At 55.2% G+C, this 16,224-nt stretch overlaps 9 protein-coding genes across 9 annotated transcripts; 5 read left to right on the top strand and 4 right to left on the bottom strand.

Annotated features, from left to right (window-relative positions):
- Nucleotides 1-210: 210 nt before the first annotated feature.
- On the top strand, nucleotides 211-942 carry LTR77_003438 (uncharacterized protein; the record flags this gene model as incomplete). Its single annotated transcript, XM_064800695.1, has 2 exons — nucleotides 211-476; nucleotides 699-942. 2 exons carry the CDS (start codon nucleotides 211-213, stop codon nucleotides 940-942), a joined length of 510 nt encoding a protein of 169 aa, XP_064660646.1.
- A 307-nt stretch (nucleotides 943-1,249) lies between these two features.
- LTR77_003437 (uncharacterized protein) lies at nucleotides 1,250-2,830 on the top strand (the record flags this gene model as incomplete). Its single annotated transcript, XM_064800694.1, has 3 exons — nucleotides 1,250-1,441; nucleotides 1,530-2,282; nucleotides 2,399-2,830. 3 exons carry the CDS (start codon nucleotides 1,250-1,252, stop codon nucleotides 2,828-2,830), a joined length of 1,377 nt encoding a protein of 458 aa, XP_064660645.1.
- Nucleotides 2,831-3,485: 655 nt separating this feature from the next.
- LTR77_003436 (uncharacterized protein) lies at nucleotides 3,486-5,316 on the bottom strand (the record flags this gene model as incomplete). Its single annotated transcript, XM_064800693.1, has 4 exons — nucleotides 3,486-4,186; nucleotides 4,236-4,413; nucleotides 4,470-5,041; nucleotides 5,091-5,316. The coding sequence occupies 4 exons, from the start codon at nucleotides 5,314-5,316 to the stop codon at nucleotides 3,486-3,488; spliced, it is 1,677 nt and encodes a 558-aa protein (XP_064660644.1).
- Nucleotides 5,317-5,923: 607 nt separating this feature from the next.
- Nucleotides 5,924-6,718, bottom strand: SOL1 (suppressor of los1-1; the record flags this gene model as incomplete). The annotated part of the gene is made up of 1 exon (XM_064800692.1): nucleotides 5,924-6,718. The coding sequence occupies one exon, from the start codon at nucleotides 6,716-6,718 to the stop codon at nucleotides 5,924-5,926; it is 795 nt and encodes a 264-aa protein (XP_064660643.1).
- Nucleotides 6,719-7,347: 629 nt separating this feature from the next.
- On the top strand, nucleotides 7,348-8,841 carry LTR77_003434 (uncharacterized protein; the record flags this gene model as incomplete). Its single annotated transcript, XM_064800691.1, has 1 exon — nucleotides 7,348-8,841. One exon carries the CDS (start codon nucleotides 7,348-7,350, stop codon nucleotides 8,839-8,841), a length of 1,494 nt encoding a protein of 497 aa, XP_064660642.1.
- Nucleotides 8,842-9,362: 521 nt separating this feature from the next.
- On the top strand, nucleotides 9,363-9,929 carry LTR77_003433 (uncharacterized protein; the record flags this gene model as incomplete). Its single annotated transcript, XM_064800690.1, has 2 exons — nucleotides 9,363-9,384; nucleotides 9,439-9,929. 2 exons carry the CDS (start codon nucleotides 9,363-9,365, stop codon nucleotides 9,927-9,929), a joined length of 513 nt encoding a protein of 170 aa, XP_064660641.1.
- A 161-nt stretch (nucleotides 9,930-10,090) lies between these two features.
- LTR77_003432 (uncharacterized protein) lies at nucleotides 10,091-10,477 on the bottom strand (the record flags this gene model as incomplete). Its single annotated transcript, XM_064800689.1, has 1 exon — nucleotides 10,091-10,477. The coding sequence occupies one exon, from the start codon at nucleotides 10,475-10,477 to the stop codon at nucleotides 10,091-10,093; it is 387 nt and encodes a 128-aa protein (XP_064660640.1).
- Nucleotides 10,478-11,286: 809 nt separating this feature from the next.
- Nucleotides 11,287-13,287, top strand: LTR77_003431 (uncharacterized protein; the record flags this gene model as incomplete). Its single annotated transcript, XM_064800688.1, has 6 exons — nucleotides 11,287-11,413; nucleotides 11,472-12,262; nucleotides 12,316-12,408; nucleotides 12,462-12,638; nucleotides 12,695-13,032; nucleotides 13,089-13,287. The coding sequence occupies 6 exons, from the start codon at nucleotides 11,287-11,289 to the stop codon at nucleotides 13,285-13,287; spliced, it is 1,725 nt and encodes a 574-aa protein (XP_064660639.1).
- Nucleotides 13,288-13,517: 230 nt separating this feature from the next.
- TGL5 (Lipase 5) lies at nucleotides 13,518-16,042 on the bottom strand (the record flags this gene model as incomplete). The annotated part of the gene is made up of 5 exons (XM_064800687.1): nucleotides 13,518-14,566; nucleotides 14,617-14,932; nucleotides 14,995-15,205; nucleotides 15,272-15,427; nucleotides 15,489-16,042. 5 exons carry the CDS (start codon nucleotides 16,040-16,042, stop codon nucleotides 13,518-13,520), a joined length of 2,286 nt encoding a protein of 761 aa, XP_064660638.1.
- Between the last annotated feature and the right edge of the window lie 182 nt (nucleotides 16,043-16,224).

Raw genomic sequence — 16,224 nt, 5'->3', positions numbered from 1 at the left:
CGGCTCCAGCTCGATCTTGGAAAGCACTATATGGATCCTCTTTCGATCGCTGCGAGCTCTATCGCGGTACTCGGCGCCATAGCGGGCACTGAGAGGGGGATAAACAAGCTACTATCCTCTCGCCACGCACCTGACGATGTAACGGCGCTGTCGAACGAAGTAACCGCGCTGCGAAGCCTCCTCTTGATGGTGCAGTCAACACTTCTTCAGATGCAAGGCGGGCACACCTACCGACAGCACGAAGCGGACCTGTGTCTACTTCTCGGCAACGTCGAGCAAAGCGTTCGTGACTTGGACAGTAAAATTGAGTACCATCTGAGAGCAAGCGAAGGAGTCGACGAGCACGGCCGCCCAAAGGTTTCGAAACGAGCATGGCTTATGGCCGCGTCTAAGATTGAGCATCTGCGTCAAAATATCCGCGACGCGCGCGACAACCTCACGGCTGCCTTGATGGTTCTGGGTCCACAAACGACTAGGTAAGCCTTCGTGTGCTGATTAGACTCCACGGGACGAGGTTCTTCATGCTCAGGATAGGTCTGTTACGTCCGTCTGCATGGGCTGTACCCTATCACTATGTTGGCTTGTCAATCAGGACGAAGCGCGGCCTCATTTCTCTTCCTCTCGTACTCTTGATCCACCACTATTTAGTACCGTTCATTCCGGAATGAAACTCGTTTGTTGACGCTCTTCTCTACTAGGGACGTGTTCGGGACCATCGCCATTCAGACACAAGACTTTCGAACTCTCTCGTCGGAGCATATGTTGGATGCTGGATCGCGCGCGCCAACACGGCAACGTCCTCCTGAGCAAGTACAATCGCTAGCCAATCAAGTCGAGAGATTTTGTATCGCCGAGGATGACGAAGATGAGAACAGCTCCCCAACGCCAGGGTGTGCAGCCCCTCTCAAGTCATTCGAGCGATCATGCATCTGGTCCATCTAGTGGTTTGGAGGATTCTTCTAGCGGTACGGAGACGACCACCCCAGACCAGGCCACTACCTGACGAGAAGTCGTAGCAGTCAACACGACTATCGCCCTTCAGCGCTGTCCAAGACTGTGCAGATGCCAGTGTCATCGGCAATCCTACTTTCGAACACCTAGGTCGCTTCAGGATGTCTTTGGCCGGCTGCTCTTCAGCTACACAAGCCTTATCTGGACCAAACAATGTGACTACCCACCATGTCGGAGTCCATCTTCCAAGTCACAAATTACTTACTACTTCCCGCGATGGGTGGCTTCTCGGGCAATGATGCTATCCAGCACTTCTGGGGATCTGGCTGGACCTGGTGCATCGCTACATCTGAAAGTGCCGGTCATCGCTCGAGATTTGACGGTGTTCTATGCAGTCGAACAGGGCAATCTTCACTTTGTCAAGCAGGCACTCTCAGTGAGGCGAGCGTCACCGCAAACAATAAGTGGTTCTGGTAAAACATTGCTGCACGTGAGTCCAAGTCAGGCGACCGAGAAGATTTGTCCGAACTTTGTGGCTATCAAGTGTGCGTTGAGCGTATCTAATATCGTCTTCTTAGTGGGCAGCTGGAAAGGCTGAATGGGGGATCTACGAATTGCTCTGCAGTGTCGGTTTCGATGAGGCCTGGGAAGACGAAGACCAAATGTCACCACTGGACCACCTTCTACAACTATGGCCTAAATCCCCACGGCTGGCAGAGAGCATTGGGAGTACAGTAGACACCACGCGTTTTACGTCCCTTCATGAGGCGGTTGTATTCCAGGCGAATCGAAGCTCTTCCCTCACAGAATTTATGGAGCATAATTATGCTGATGTCAACGTTGGCGACAAAACAGGCATGACGCCGTTACACTGGGCTACAAGAAGGGGCGATCTGGCTGGAGTCAATCTTCTCTTGAGCTGGAAAGCAGATCCGAACAGACAGGACACTCGTGGCTGCACTGCGCTGCATTATGCCTGCCGCAAGAGAGTTCCCATGATTGCAAAGGCACTCCTTAATGCAGGAAGCCAAGTCGGCATGACTGACAACGACGGGAGGCCTCCTCATTTCTCCCTGCAAGATACCAAGGATGATATGCTGGACACGCTTCTCAAACATGGCGCAAACATCAACCACTTCTCCCACTTATGGGGCACTGCACTCCACTATGCAGCGTTCATGGGGAGAGCGGGAGTGTGTAGCTTGTTCGTGGAGAGAGGTCTTGATATCAACGCTAGCGCCCCCAATGGATGGAAGCCTATTGATCACGCGGTATTTGAGAACAGTGTGGGATGTGTTTCTGCACTTCTGAGTGCCGCAGAATGGGCAAAGGTGAGTGGACGCCGTGTATACAAACCTCGAGTTGATATCCTTTTTCAAGAATAGCTGCTGTGAAGCGCCTCGCAGTACCATGCAGCGAGAGGCTCGCCGCTGACGAGAACATACAGCGCTCGATCGACTGGTCAGCGGGCCCAAATGGTAGGAATGTTCTGCACCACGCAGCGATCTATGCTGGGGTTGGCGTCTTTGACGTTCTTGCTGCTACAGAGCTTGTCGGTCTAGATCCCCTGGCCGCAAACAAGAACGGTGAGCCCCCTGCAGTCAACTTCTGCAGACATCGAGACGCGAATTGTGCCATTATCCGAGACGATCCTGCAACAGAGAAGGCGGCATGGTGGAATCTGATGGAGTCAGCATGCCGGCGCAACAATGTGGATCCTTTCGATATACCGGAGTACTGCGAGTACCGACGAGAGCTCAAAGCCTTGAACGGGAGCAATGTTGAAATTGGAGAAGGAGGTGGTGATGGAGACGAAGATGATGACGAAGAGTTCGTGGACGCACCGACCAGCATAGTAGAAGCAGAGGCAGTACAGTAGCACGACAATGGAAAGCTCGTGATGCTTAAGAGCTCCATTCCTGGCCTGGTCGCCTTAAAGGACCAGCATGAACTGCATCCCTCTCCTCTCTGAGGCGCCAGAGGCATATTGGTCATCGCGAGAGGAGCATCCCACTTCGGCGAAACCCATCATGGCCCAGGACCAACAGTGAACCTGAACGAGGCCTTCTCACCTGTTGTCACTTTGAAAGTCCGCGGATGGGCAGCGGCACAGCAGCCTGAGACCGCTTGGTCGCGCAGCTACTTGTTTGGAGCAATCCAGAAGTGGGAACAGAACATGAATGGAAGCAGACAGTCGGGTTGAAAGCATTGCCAGCACAACTTCAAGCTAAAGTATCATCATGCACAAGGGTATCTCGCTGCTCGTATCACATCATCACATCCCATAGTAAAGCATCCCTTGTCCATAGAACGCCTCGCTCTGCCCACTGATCCTTCATCATATGCCATTCGTACCCTGACGCCCTGTGAACGCAAGCAAGTTGAAAGCAGGTGGTCTTGTGTGTGTGAAACATTACTGACCAGTCACGATACTCGTGCAAGCATTGACCTGGCGCGAGCACAGCCACTGATATCCTCGCCGACGCCAGCAACTGCCGTCAGCTCTGCGATCAGCAACACCATGTCACACCACTTCACTCATCAATAGCACCCAGTCCCTGTCCTCCCTCCTCAGCGACTTGAGTCGACGGCGTACGGCTGCGACCACGAGCAGCAGGGCCTGGTGGAGCAAGACTGCCGGCGCGAGAGGCTGGCTTCGCCGAAGCTGCGCGTGAGACTGCGCGAGAAGCTGATTTCTTGGAGCCGACACGAGAGCTTGGGCGGGAGGAGGTGGCGGTGGTGTCTGGAGCAAGAGTGAGAGAGTCCGTGGTTGGTATCTCGGCGTCTTCGGTGGTCTCCTGGATATCGGGCACGTTGGTGGTGCTAGTTGGAAGCGCGCCAGCCTCTTCGCCGGCAGCGGCATCAGCCATGTCGACATCCTCATCGGCCTTCACGCCCGTGGTGCCATTCGCCACCGCAGCGAACCCTTCCTCGTCCTGGTCTTCATAGCCCTCGATAAGCTTATCGGTGATGAACTCCCACTCCTCTCGCGTCACTTTCGATACACTCAGTCGAGCCGCCTTCATCTCCTGCATATTCGCCAGCTTGCCTCCCTCCATGGTGTACTTCTGGAGCTCCTTGAGGGTCACTGGCTTCGTGAGCTTCTTGCGGAACTCCACATGCACCATGAACCAGCGCGGATTAGCCTCCGTGCCACGCGTCTTCGCATTCTTGACATAGTAGGCGTTGTTCTCATCGAACGCGCCCGGATCAGCCTCCGCCTCCTTGACGATCTCTACATGATATTAGCTGTGAACGACAACGACTACACGGTCAGCACTCACCCATGATTCCGACGATGCCTGGCAGCCTGCCCTTCTTCCCGCCGCTAGCGTAGAAGAACGCAAGGTCGCCCAGCTTCATCTCCTTCATGTTCTTGCAAGCCGTTGCGTTGCGCACGCCATCCCACGGCTCAGGACCGCCCTTCTCGCGAAGATCGTCGATCGTGAACTTCGCGTTGTACTGAATAACAAGTCAGCATGGCTGTGCGCAACGAGAGGGGAGGACATGTTACGTACCTCGCTCCCATCCCCCAAGGTCTCGAGCCTATCCTCCTGCTCCGCCTTCATCAGCCAATAGTTCCTGTCGGTGGAGACGTCCTGCTCTTCCTCATCCTCTTCGACCACCTCCTCAGCAGCGTCTTCATTGGAAGCAGCAGCCGCGGCGACAGTCTTCTTGGCCTTGTCTTTACCCTTGGCTTTGGGAGGCCTGCCCGGTCCGCGCTTCTTAGGAGATGATATCTGCTTACTTGTGCCGTCCTCAGCACCCTCAGCCTCGTCGACGAGCTCCTCTTCAAGCTGCTCAGCAGCCGCATCGTCGTCTGCCGCGATCTTGGTAGTCTCTCCTCCCTTCGGCGGCCTGCCACGCTTCTTCGGTGGGGCCTTCTCAGCGACCGCGACAGCAGGCGCATTCTTAGCTGGGCGACCGCGCTTCTTTGGTGGCGTCGGCGCAACGTCTTCAACTTCTTCAACTGGCGCCTTCGATGGGCGTCCACGCTTCTTCGGCGGTTCCGGCGCGTCTTCCTCTTCCTCTTCTTCCTCTTCGACCGGCGCCTTCGCCGGCCTGCCGCGCTTCTTGCCGGTCGCTGTCGCTACGGTCTGTCAGCTTCTATGCGATCAATATGGCAAAAGTGGACTCACTCGTCGGCGCAGCTGGTGCCGTCTTCTTCGAGGTAGTAGCAGCCTTCTTCGCACGCGGCGCCGATGTATTCGGCACGGCGGCAGTCGCGCGACGTGAGCGTCCAGCTGCTGCTGTCGTTTCGAACTCCTTGCCTCTGCTGTTTGTCACAGTGGCCGGCATCTCTGGCGCGGCGGCTGCGGCTTTCGCAGGCGTCGCTTTCGCTTTAGTGCCTTTCTTCGGCGGCATCGTTGCGGTGGTGGTGGTTGTAACGAGGTTGCGACGATGTTTTGAGTGTTATGAAGTTGTGGTGGGTGTGAAGGTTGGAAGAGAGAGGGAACAGGACTGAAGTTGTTGTTGCTGGTGACACGAGAGGTCGCGCCGCGTGACGTCCTGAAACCTTAAATTACCACCAAACAAGGAAGGAGGCGTCCAATAAATGACGGTGAAGCGATATTGAAGCAGTGAAGTGTGAGAACGCGGTGGTCAAGACAAGACACATTGAAATGAGATAACCAATACCGTCTTCTTTTTCCCGTACAAGTGAATTCAACCGACTCACCAGTGAAGGCGACTAACGAACTGTCCACGATGCGTTGGAGGGGCAGTGAACGAGAATGCCACAGTGAACTAGTATGTGGGTGAGTGACAGATGCTTGTCTACAAGTTTTGCAGAGAGCACATGTAATGTTAAAGAATCAACCTCCTTGCTTCAGAGCTCCGGCTTTGGTTGACAGACAGCATTAACCGTCCTTTCCATAGGTATCTATGGCCTAGCTCTGATACCGCTCCTGGTCATGTCTTCGTAGCACAAACCTGCCGGCCTTGGTGCTTCCCAGCATCCTCCAAGTCCCTCTCACATCACGCTCCCCCTGCGCGGAAAGCTCACATTCTCCACGGCCGGCGAATCGCAAAACCAGCTGACCTTGTCGCCCGCTCCAGCATTGATCAGCCCACAAGGTAGCTTGCTGCCCTCCTCCGTCTCGAAGATCTTCTTGAGCACTTCCTGCTTGCCACCTCCCGTCGCCACGAAGCCAATCTTCGCGCCATGAAGCACGACAGGAAGACTGAGAGTGATGCGCTTGGATGGCGGCTTTGGGGAGTCTGAGATGGAATAGACCCAGGCATCCTGCTCTCTCAGAAGTGGGTGATCCGGGAAGAGCGAGCAGGTGTGGCCGTCCGGGCCGCAGCCGAGAAGTATCAGATCGAACAGCGGGAGCTTAACAGAGTCGCGAGCAGCGAAGATGCTGACCAGAAGCTTCTCATACTGATCTGCGACCTCCTGCTCGTTCTCCAGATTCTGCTCCTCGATCGGATAGACCTTCGGCTGGCCCATGTCAGAGGGGATTTTGTCGAGCAGTTCCTCCTTCACGAGCTTGTGGTTCGAGTCCTCGTGGTCCAGTGGCACGCATCGCTCGTCGGCGTAGAAGACTTCCCATTTCGGGAACTCGACCGTGTCCCCTTCGCCACTTGAAGGTGCAAGAAGGGCTTTGGCAAGAGTCTTTGGAAGTGAGCCTCCAGATACTGCGACCCGGAAGACGCCGTGGCGCTTCAGTGCTTCGTTCTGCTGCTCGAGGACATATTTCCGGAGATTCGGTGCGAGCTCGTCGTCGATGGACTGGAAGGAGTAGAGATTCGGTGGTCGGCCCATGGTTGCGGTTGTTTGATGTTGTTTCTCGTAGCTCGTGCGTCTTCGTTCACTCAGTCATGCCAGTGTGATCACAGTCGCTGCCAGTAGTGCCAGGAGGAGTCGCATGGGTCGCACGCACGATCCGGAACTTATCAAATGCTGACCGACGGAAGTGCAAGCGTGAAGGTCGGAGCGATGACGAGCGGTTACGATAGGCGCCTTTTGACAGCTCCCAAACATAATCATTTTGGATTTCTGGCGGCTTCCAACGGGTGGGGCCTTTCCCAAGACCTGCTTCGGGCGTGCTGCATCTCGCGCTCCAACTGCACTGCACGATCCTGAGACGGCCGATGAGCGGAACTACTTGCGTGCATCGCAGCTTGTCCGTGACTTGCATGAAGCAGGCTGGTGTGCGAGGAGCTCGAAGTGAATGCTCATGCGAGGTGATGGCATCCCGCTGAAAGCTTGAAAAACGGGACCCGCTGCAGTGCCACCAACGCTGCACCGAGATCGAGGACGTCCGGCCAGCCACGTGCGGAAGAAGGATAGCATTCACCGAAACAGGCCCTGTGGCTCTCAACCCTGAGGCATACTCGAGGACAGGCGGACCGGGACCCGATCGAGTTATAGCAGGAGCACACACAACGACCATGGCCAAACCAAAGCAGCACACCCGCCCGCCGAAGAAGCCAAAAGCCAAAGCCGTTGATCCGGAGACAGCGGATGACTACCAGGAACTGGCCGACAAGGAGGAAGAAGCCGGAGGCAAACATCGAGTGGGTGACCCAGCCAAGTCAAGTCGAGCCTTCGTTCGAGCACTGGAGATCTACGACAAAGGCTTGCAGAGGCATCCTACGAACTTCGACCTGGCTTACAACAAGGCGAGACTGGAGTTCGAGGTGACCCAGCATCCTGCTCTTGCGGAGCATGTTGGCCTGCCATTGATAGAGCTACTTGGCCAGACCTTGGAATCGCATCGATATGCGCTGCGGTTGAACGAGGAGAACCCGGACACGCTGTTTAATACGTCTCAGGTCTTGACCAGTCTGGCTGAAGAGCTCTCTGAGGATGGACAGTCTCAGAATGCCATCCCGTTACTTCAGGAGTCGTTGGAACTGCTTTCTGGCTGTCTGTCACGGCAGGAAATGATGCTCGAGCAGCAGCAGGTGGATTTTCAAGACTTTGAGGATGGTGGTGTTCCTATTGATCCGGATGAGAAGCCAGCATCTACCAATGGATCGGATGCGTCAGAGCAGACTGCTATTGTAGAGGCACCGATCACAGCAAGCGACCTACTTGATACAGTCCATGCTTCGCTATCAGCCCTGACAACGCTGGTACCCCTGGTCGACCAGTCGGCTGTGCAGACTTACGGCGACATGGCTCACTCGCTCACGGAGAAGAGAGCCGCAAGTTACATCTCCCTACTTCCAGAAGACCTGCAAGACGCAGCTCGGTTCTCGATCGGATTGGACCGGGCAATCTTCATCGCCGCCTTCGCCGATGCACAGTTCAGCTTTGTAGCGATTGAGATGGCGACTTACCTACAGCGGCTGGATACTTTCGATCTCCCAGGCAAGGAGCAGTCAGCCCACGCCCTTTGCGCGGAAGCTGAGGCACGCACGGAACTCTCGCTATCTATCATTGACCGCTTCCAAGGACCAGCCGATGCGGCAGCACAGACGTGCTGGAACCAGCTGAAGACCGCACAAGATCTATACAGCGCCGCTCTGAAATTAGACGACGAAGATGCCAAAGACCGAAAGCCGAAAGTCTACGGATCGAAAGGCGACGTCGAGCTGCTACGGCATCGCCTAGCTTCCGCACCAGGCACAACACTGTCTGAAGGTATACAGCGCAGTGCAAAAACTCTTATACAGAACGCCCAGAAATTCTACAAAGGCGGTGCCCAGCTGGCAAAATCGGATGGAGACGACGAGCTGGAAGTCAAAGCAAAGCAGAGATGGGCGATCGCGGCTGATATCGGTGCGCTGATGTACGGGATTGAGGTGACGGAAGCGCCTTTTCAAGGCAGCTCTCAGAGCGCTCGCGGGGACGTGATCGAAGCGTTGGAGGCGGTCGTCGATGAGGGGTTAGTGGAGATGTCGTTAGGAGAGGAGGTTATGAGGAGGATGAGGGGATGAGATGATGATCTGGACTGTGTGAGATTGAGATGGAGCTCGAACCGACCGCCCGTGGCTCGCATTCATCTTGGCATCGCTGAAGAGGTTCGCATTTCTATCGAACCGACTTCCATCACAAGACTTTCACCGAAGAAGTGTCCACTCTGCGGTACCGCATCCATTCGAGGCTCTATTGATCCCACCATGCCCAAGTGCAGCTTGCAAGCGCCTGCAAGGCGGTCGGGCATAGGACATGCCACTATGGCAAAGTTTGAACAGTCTTGCTCCTGTCATCAGTATCTGCGCAGAGCTGGTGGGCGAAGTCATCCGGCAAGCTGCAGACGCATGATCTACCGTGGACAAAGGGCTGCCGTCCGCCTTGGTGTTGCCCAGGACAGTTTGCCACGATAGGCAGCATTTCTAGGATTCTGGTGAGCAAACAGCATGGCTACCATATAATGGAGTGCGATTCTCCATCCAAGACCTTCATTTCACCTCCAAAAACTCCTCTTCTACCTGGTCCTTCCCACCTCACGGCCATCATGGCAGAGCATCTCGGCCAAAGTAAGTCGTCCAGTCTAATGCCGTCAGCGTCAAGCTAACAGTTCCTCACGAAAGGCGCATCAGCAGATCCCGCCAACACAAGCTCCATGCGCGCCCACCAAAGCAAGACGCTCGAAGAAGTCCGCGAAGCACTCCACCAGAACAAGGCATCGCAGCAACGGCATCAACAGCGGCTAAAAAGCCTCGCGGACGAGCTCGCACGCATCTTGGCGGCGGAAGACCAACTCCGAAAAGACAGGGACGAATTTGAAGAGCGAAAGCGATTCCACCAGCAGATACGATCAATTCTCGAGACCGCTTTCCTAGTCCCAATGGAACAGCGGGCCATTCCTCACGAAGGTCTCCTTCGGCAGGAGAGCGAGTTGGATGGGAGAAGGAGGGAGCTGGATCGAGAAGGGGGACTCGCGCTGGACAGTGAGGAATTGTTGTCTCTGAAAGGAGAGATATTGGATGGGGAGAAGAGGGAGTTGGTTGCGGAAGAGAGGAAGTTGGTTGCTGCGGAGAAGGGGCGTCTAATTGAGGGTTCAGACGAGACGGAGACTTGAAAGAGAAAGAGATGGAGTCGTTCGGAGAACGTGGACAAGTGTAGCGTGCTCGGCGATGAAGTCAGAATGTCTTGCAGCTGCGCTTTACAAGAACATACAGTACTCCTACAAGACAAGACGTTCCCAATATTCTCACAGCGATACCACCTCTCCCCTCACTCTTAACTCCACCCACTCAAATTCTCCACCTTAGGCGCCGGCCCCGGAGCACGCACAATACACCACACCACCTCCTCATCCCCCTCATTGACCTCCTGATGCTCCGCCCACGCAGGTATCAGCGCGTAATCCCCTGGTGCCAGCTTCTGCTTGTTCTTCCCGCCCTCGCTCACAATCGTCCCGTGGCCGGAGAAAGCGAATACCACCGTGTCTTGGTCGCCGTGGTGGTGTACTGCTGAGGAGGAGTGGGGTTTTGCGATCATGCGTGAGGCGCAGATTTGGTCTGTGAGGTTCACGAGGGCGTTTTGGCGGATCATGCCGTCGGTTTGGCCGCCGGACTGGGCGAGGGAGGAGGCGGGGATGATGGTTACTGGTCTGGTGTCGGGCATGGTTGTGGTGGAATGTGTGTTTCGATCGGAGTGTTGCTCGAGGGTAGATAGGAGAAATAGCACAGTGAGGAAAAGAGGAGATGGTCTTGAGCTCGGAGAAGAGGATGGTTGTGACGTAGTATGACATTTGAGCTTGCTGCTCGAAGGAGAGACGAAGTCTGCCAGACCTGGCGTTGACTTACATGTTTGGTGTACACATAGAAGCACTCACCAATGCTGCCATCTTCTCCGAAAAAGGCCCTTGTTCTTCTGGACGCCTTCTGAGAGTGGCCAAGGCGCGGATGCTGTCCGCCTCCTACAGAAGCCAGGGCATCGCAACCGCGGATTAGGCAGTCCCGCCCTGCTCTTCAGTCCTCAAGACCAGCATTGTCGTTGCTCTAACCAACTGGCCCAATTCACCGGCCTAAGCAGATGGACTTGCTCTGGGTTGAATCAGTCGTGGTCCAGCAGCAAGGACAACATGATCGGAGATGTCTTGGCTTTCACATGCTCGGCGTCTGCAAGCTAAACGTCATCCCTCGGTCCTCGGCGATGAATGCAACCAATCGACTTCAGCTCCTGGCGGCTGACTTCGATCAGCGCAACACAGACGCGCATGTGATCGTGTTCGGGGAGCCGCAGAGTCTGGGGGTAATGCCGACTTTCACATGCTCCTGGCGGAGTCGTGTGCGCGCCGTGCGGTGGACAACGTGACCTGGTGATCAGACTAGAGCGTAAGAGTCGCCTTCTTTGTTGTCTTCCTTCTCTCTCTCCATACTCTTCCTCCGCATCTCCACAAACCTCATCAGTCCCATTCTCCTATCCTCAACATGGCCAAAACATTCAGCGCGAGCGACGTAGCCTCGCACAACAAGCCCACCGATCTGTACCTCATTGTCGACGAGGACGTCTACGATCTTAGCAAGTTCCAGGAAGAGCATCCTGGCGGCAAGAAGAGTGAGCAACATCGCCCACTACGCATCACAACGGCAGTGTGGTTTAACAGAACCTTTAGTCCTTCAGCGAGTAGCTGGCAAGGACGCTTCAAAGCAGTTTTGGAAATATCACAATGATAAGTTACCCGAAGAGCGCGTGGCGGACGTGCCCATTGGAGCCAATGCTGACCATTCATTACAGGCCATCTTGAAGAAGTACAAACCGCAGCTCCAAGTCGGCTCCCTGGACACCAAAGCTCAGCCCGCCGCTCCTCCATCTCCTCCAGCGACTCCACCTCCCCAGAAGAAAGAGAAGGCTGAGCCTGTACCGGAGGCTGGCACGGCATCCGTCGTCCCAACTCAAGATGTGGAAGAGGAGGAAGCAATGGATGCATACGGCTCCATGATCCCATACGCCGATCCTTCTTGGTACCAGAGCTACCACACACCCTACTTCAACCAGACACACGCCGCGCTGCGAGATGAGGTGCGGCAGTGGATGGAGGATGAGATTATGCCCAACGTGACTGAATGGGATGAAGCGAAGAAGGTGCCAGACAGTGTGTACAAGGCCATGGGCGAGAAAGGCTATCTCGCTGGCCTGCTGGGTGTGCACAACTACCCCACGCATCTCACAGACGCCAGAGTCAAGTCTGTGCCTCCGGAGAAGTGGGATCTGTTCCACGAGATGCTGCTCACGGACGAGCTGTCCCGGTCTGGCTCTGGTGGCTTCGTCTGGAACGTGATTGGTGGCTTTGGCATTGGCTGTCCTCCGGTTGTGAAGCACGGCAAGCCTGCGTTGGTGAAGCGCATCCTGCCGGAGATCTTGAGCGGCGACAAGCGGATATGTCTTGCAATCACAGAGCCAGATGTAAGAGGTGATCATCTTGAGCGATCTGAGTCCGATACTGACAAATCTTATAGGCCGGGAGCGATGTTGCAAACCTGACCTGCGAAGCCAAGCTCACCGAAGACGGCAAGCACTATATTGTCAATGGCGAGAAGAAGTGGATTACGGTATGTTTGCAAGCTGTTGGGATGGCCACCGAAGACTGATGTGTCCATCGCAGAACGGCATCTGGTGTGACTACTTCACCGTAGCCGTCCGCACGTCCGACAAGGGCATGAACGGTATCTCGGTCCTCCTCATCGAGCGTTCGCACGGCGGCGTCAGCACCCGCAGGATGGACTGCCAGGGCGTCTGGTCAAGCGGAACCACCTACATCACCTTCGAGGACACCAAAGTCGTAAGTCCCCCTCCCCAACAACCTCTCCCCAAACCACTAACCACCCTCCCAACCAGCCCGTCGAGAACCTCATCGGCAAAGAGAATCAAGGCTTCAAAGTGATAATGACGAATTTCAACCACGAGCGCATCGGCATCATCATCCAATGCATCCGCTTCAGCCGCGTCTGCTACGAAGAGAGCGTCAAATACGCCAACAAGCGCCGCACCTTCGGGCAGAAGTTGATCAACCACCAAGTCATCCGCATGAAACTCGCGCACATGGCTCGGCAGATCGAAGCGTCGTATTCGTGGCTCGAGAGCTTGATCTTTCAGTGTCAGAAGATGAATGATACGGAGGCGATGTTGAAGCTGGGGGGTGCGATTGCTGGGTTGAAGGCGCAGAGTACTGTGACGTGCGTACCATCCCCCTTCTCTTTTTGGGGCTTATTACTGACGATTGTACCTACAGCTTCGAGTTCTGCGCCAGAGAAGCCAGTCAGATCTTCGGCGGGCTGTCGTATAGTCGCGGTGGACAGGGTGCGAAGGTTGAGAGGCTGTATCGTGACGTCCGAGCCTATGCGATTCCGGGTGGGAGTGAGGAGATTATGTTGGATTTGAGCATACGGCAGGCGATGAGGGTGCACAAGGCATTGGGGATGAAGTTATAGGAGTGGTTGGGCGAGATTGGTGCTTGCAGTTCTTGGACGTAAACTTATAAGCATTTGACACATCAGTCAATCAAAGGAGCTCAAGCGTGGTGTGCTTTGTTAAGCTCACCCCGGCTTTTTCGGCTCTGCATTAATACTTATAGAACACTGTATACATGAACGGCAGAAGGACGGGCATATTCCCCTGCCCTGCCCTGCAAATGCCCACTCATCCTCCCATGCCCTCTTTCTCACTGCCGCACCCCCAAATGCCCCGTACTCAAATTCCGCTTCCTCCTCTTCGGCCGCGGCAGCGCATCTCTCACATTAAACATATCCCTCGGGCTCTGCGTCCGCCTTATCACCCGCGGAGTCCTCGTCGGCGACCTCGCAGAGATCCTGACGGCGGATCCTGGTTGTCGGGCGCTATCTCTCCTCGATACTGGCACATCTGGCGACGTAGCGCGTCGGACTTCGGGCGAGACGGATCGGTCGGTTGCTGGGGTCATGAGCAGGGAGAAGGGAGTGACGATTGGGTGTTTTGATTTTGTGGGGCTGTCGAACACGGTTCGTGCTGAGGGTCGTGGTGAGGAGGGGGCGGAGTGGGATTTCAGGAGCCATGGTTTGGATTCCATGTCTGAGTCGTCTTCGACTGGATCTTGTGGTGGCGTGCGTGAGGTGGCGGAGTCGTTGTCGTTTGCCTGCTTGTCTGAGTCGTCGTCTAGGTCGAGGCTGAATTTGGCGCGGCGGTCGCTGGACGATGAGTCGGATGACTGCTGGTGGCTGGAATGGGTTTCAACATCTGGAGCAGTCTCTGTCTTCGCTCTCCTGTGGCCTTTCGTGACGCTCCGACTGGTCGACCGTGCATTGAGACCAGGCATGCTCTGTGTACTGCCAAGCCGCCGCAGTTTGGCAGCATGCCCGAGTCGCAAGCGGCGCAGATCGCTCTGGCTCTCACTGAAATGGCATGCCTCCGTCACATCTCTGTACGCCCGCTCGAGGGCGCGTTCAATCTTCATATGGTTCTTGATCATCGGTAGGTACGGCTCGATGATCTGCTCGCCGATCCTCCTCGATGCTTCCATGAAGTCTGGTGTCGGATTGGAGAGTACCTTGAGGGTGCCTTTGATCGTCCATTCGGGACTAATGGTGATGTCGCCAGAGTATGGTTGATCGAGGATTCCCGCAAGGGCTTTACCATATCTTCCAAACTTAGGCAAGATGTAAGTGGACTGTTGGAAAGCGGCGAGCCATAGACGGTCCACTGCTTTCCCGAGCGTCCCTTCGCCGAGTCTCCTCCCTACATGCGTATGTCAGCACAAAGTCTTCAGATAAGCATCGAGTACCCACTTGACTGCGATGCTATCAGAACATGCGGATTGTTCTGCGCGACTATGAAATAGCTGCAGTTCCATTCTTTCGCCAGTTGTCGTAGTGGGATGTCGCTCTGGAAAGAGCCGTCAAAATGGTGTACACCATCTGCGCGAGGATGAACTTCTTTCGTGATCGGGTCTTTTTCATATAACCGGCCTGCTTTGAACGCCAATGGTAGCGCACAAGACGCCACAACTGCCGACCAGATGACTACGTTTGCGGAATTGGCGTAGTTCAGAATCTGGTTTGCCCCGCCGTCTACTTCTGGGCTCGATACCGTGATGTTGAGGATCTGTGCCGTGGCGGAATTAGACCACAGTATCGTTGGGAGCAATCGTAGCAATGTTGACTCACCTTGCCAGTCTTGCTGTAGGCTTCCAGAAAGGTCATGTCGCCCAAATGGCCCTTCATAACACGCTTGAGATTGGAGCTATCGAAGAAGGCGCCCCTCCAACAGGCTGCAATGCCTCGCGCAAGCAACCAGGTCGGCTCGTGAGCTCCTACAAACACTGCTAGATCCCCGTGACAAAACTCTTCCAGTACTTTCGGAAGCTCTTCGTCGCTTCTGGAGCATATATGTTAGCGGCTGGCGTTCTGACGGTCTCATGCCGTTGTCTTGATGACGTCGTACCTCGTGCATAGTATAGCACACACTATTGCACCGGCGGAAGAGCCCGAAATCACTCGAGGCAGTCTGTCGATGTCACGCAGCGCCTTGATGATACCGATGTGGCTCATACCCATGGTGCCGCCTCCGGAGCAGCAGAGAGCGGTATTACCATAAATGCTGCATCACTCATCAGCACATTTCCAGTGGAATGATTTCCTCGTGGTCGTAGTGCACCTACACTCTCGCCTGTTTCAAAGCTTCGAGGATTTCATGCTTATCGGGCTCGTCGTCTTCGCCTAGGCAGGCCATCGTGAGCAAATCGAATGCGTTGATGACTGCCCTTTGATAGCGCCCAATTGTTGGCTCGGTTGGAACTCCAGGATGGTCGTACAACTCTGGATTGCATAATCCACCCACGTTGCGCGAATCCAGCGTGCGGATCAATTCTATGAGTTCGGGTATATCGTGTCGATGCACAGCATTCTCTAGTCGCTGGGAGCGCTCAAGGACAAGTCCGGCATCAAAGAGACCCTTCCGTCGCTGGGCTTCTTCTTCCGACGCAATTTCAAGCTCATAGAGCTGCTTATCGATGCGCCGCCTTTCCTTGGGAGTCCGTGCAGCAGCGCGATCTTCTAGTAGTCGGCATCGTCTGGCAAGCTTGCGCGAGTCGTCTAGATCGATATCCTCGATGTCCCTTGGAAGCCAGTTAGACAGGGTCGCCACCGACCTGAGCTTTTGTGAAATGTCTATTGAAAGCACATGAATGGTAGTCTGGACGCATGGTCGCGCCATGCTGGGTGCATCACCGAGTCTGTGATGATCGCACTGTTGGCTCGACGGCGCCTGTGGTGGATCCTGATTGTGGCACTTCTGAGGTTCCTTTCCAGGTGTGTCTCGCGTGAATACGTAGGCGGAAACGGAAGGGAGCGTTGGAAGGAGGTCGAATAGCATCTCGGTAGTGACGTAAGTCGGAA

This window comes from Saxophila tyrrhenica, assembly GCF_035928015.1.
Source record: "Saxophila tyrrhenica strain CCFEE 5935 chromosome Unknown scaffold_5, whole genome shotgun sequence".
Lineage (NCBI taxonomy): Eukaryota > Fungi > Ascomycota > Dothideomycetes > Mycosphaerellales > Extremaceae > Saxophila > Saxophila tyrrhenica.
Note: the sequence above shows the minus strand (reverse complement) of the source record. Positions and strands in the feature narration are given on the sequence as shown.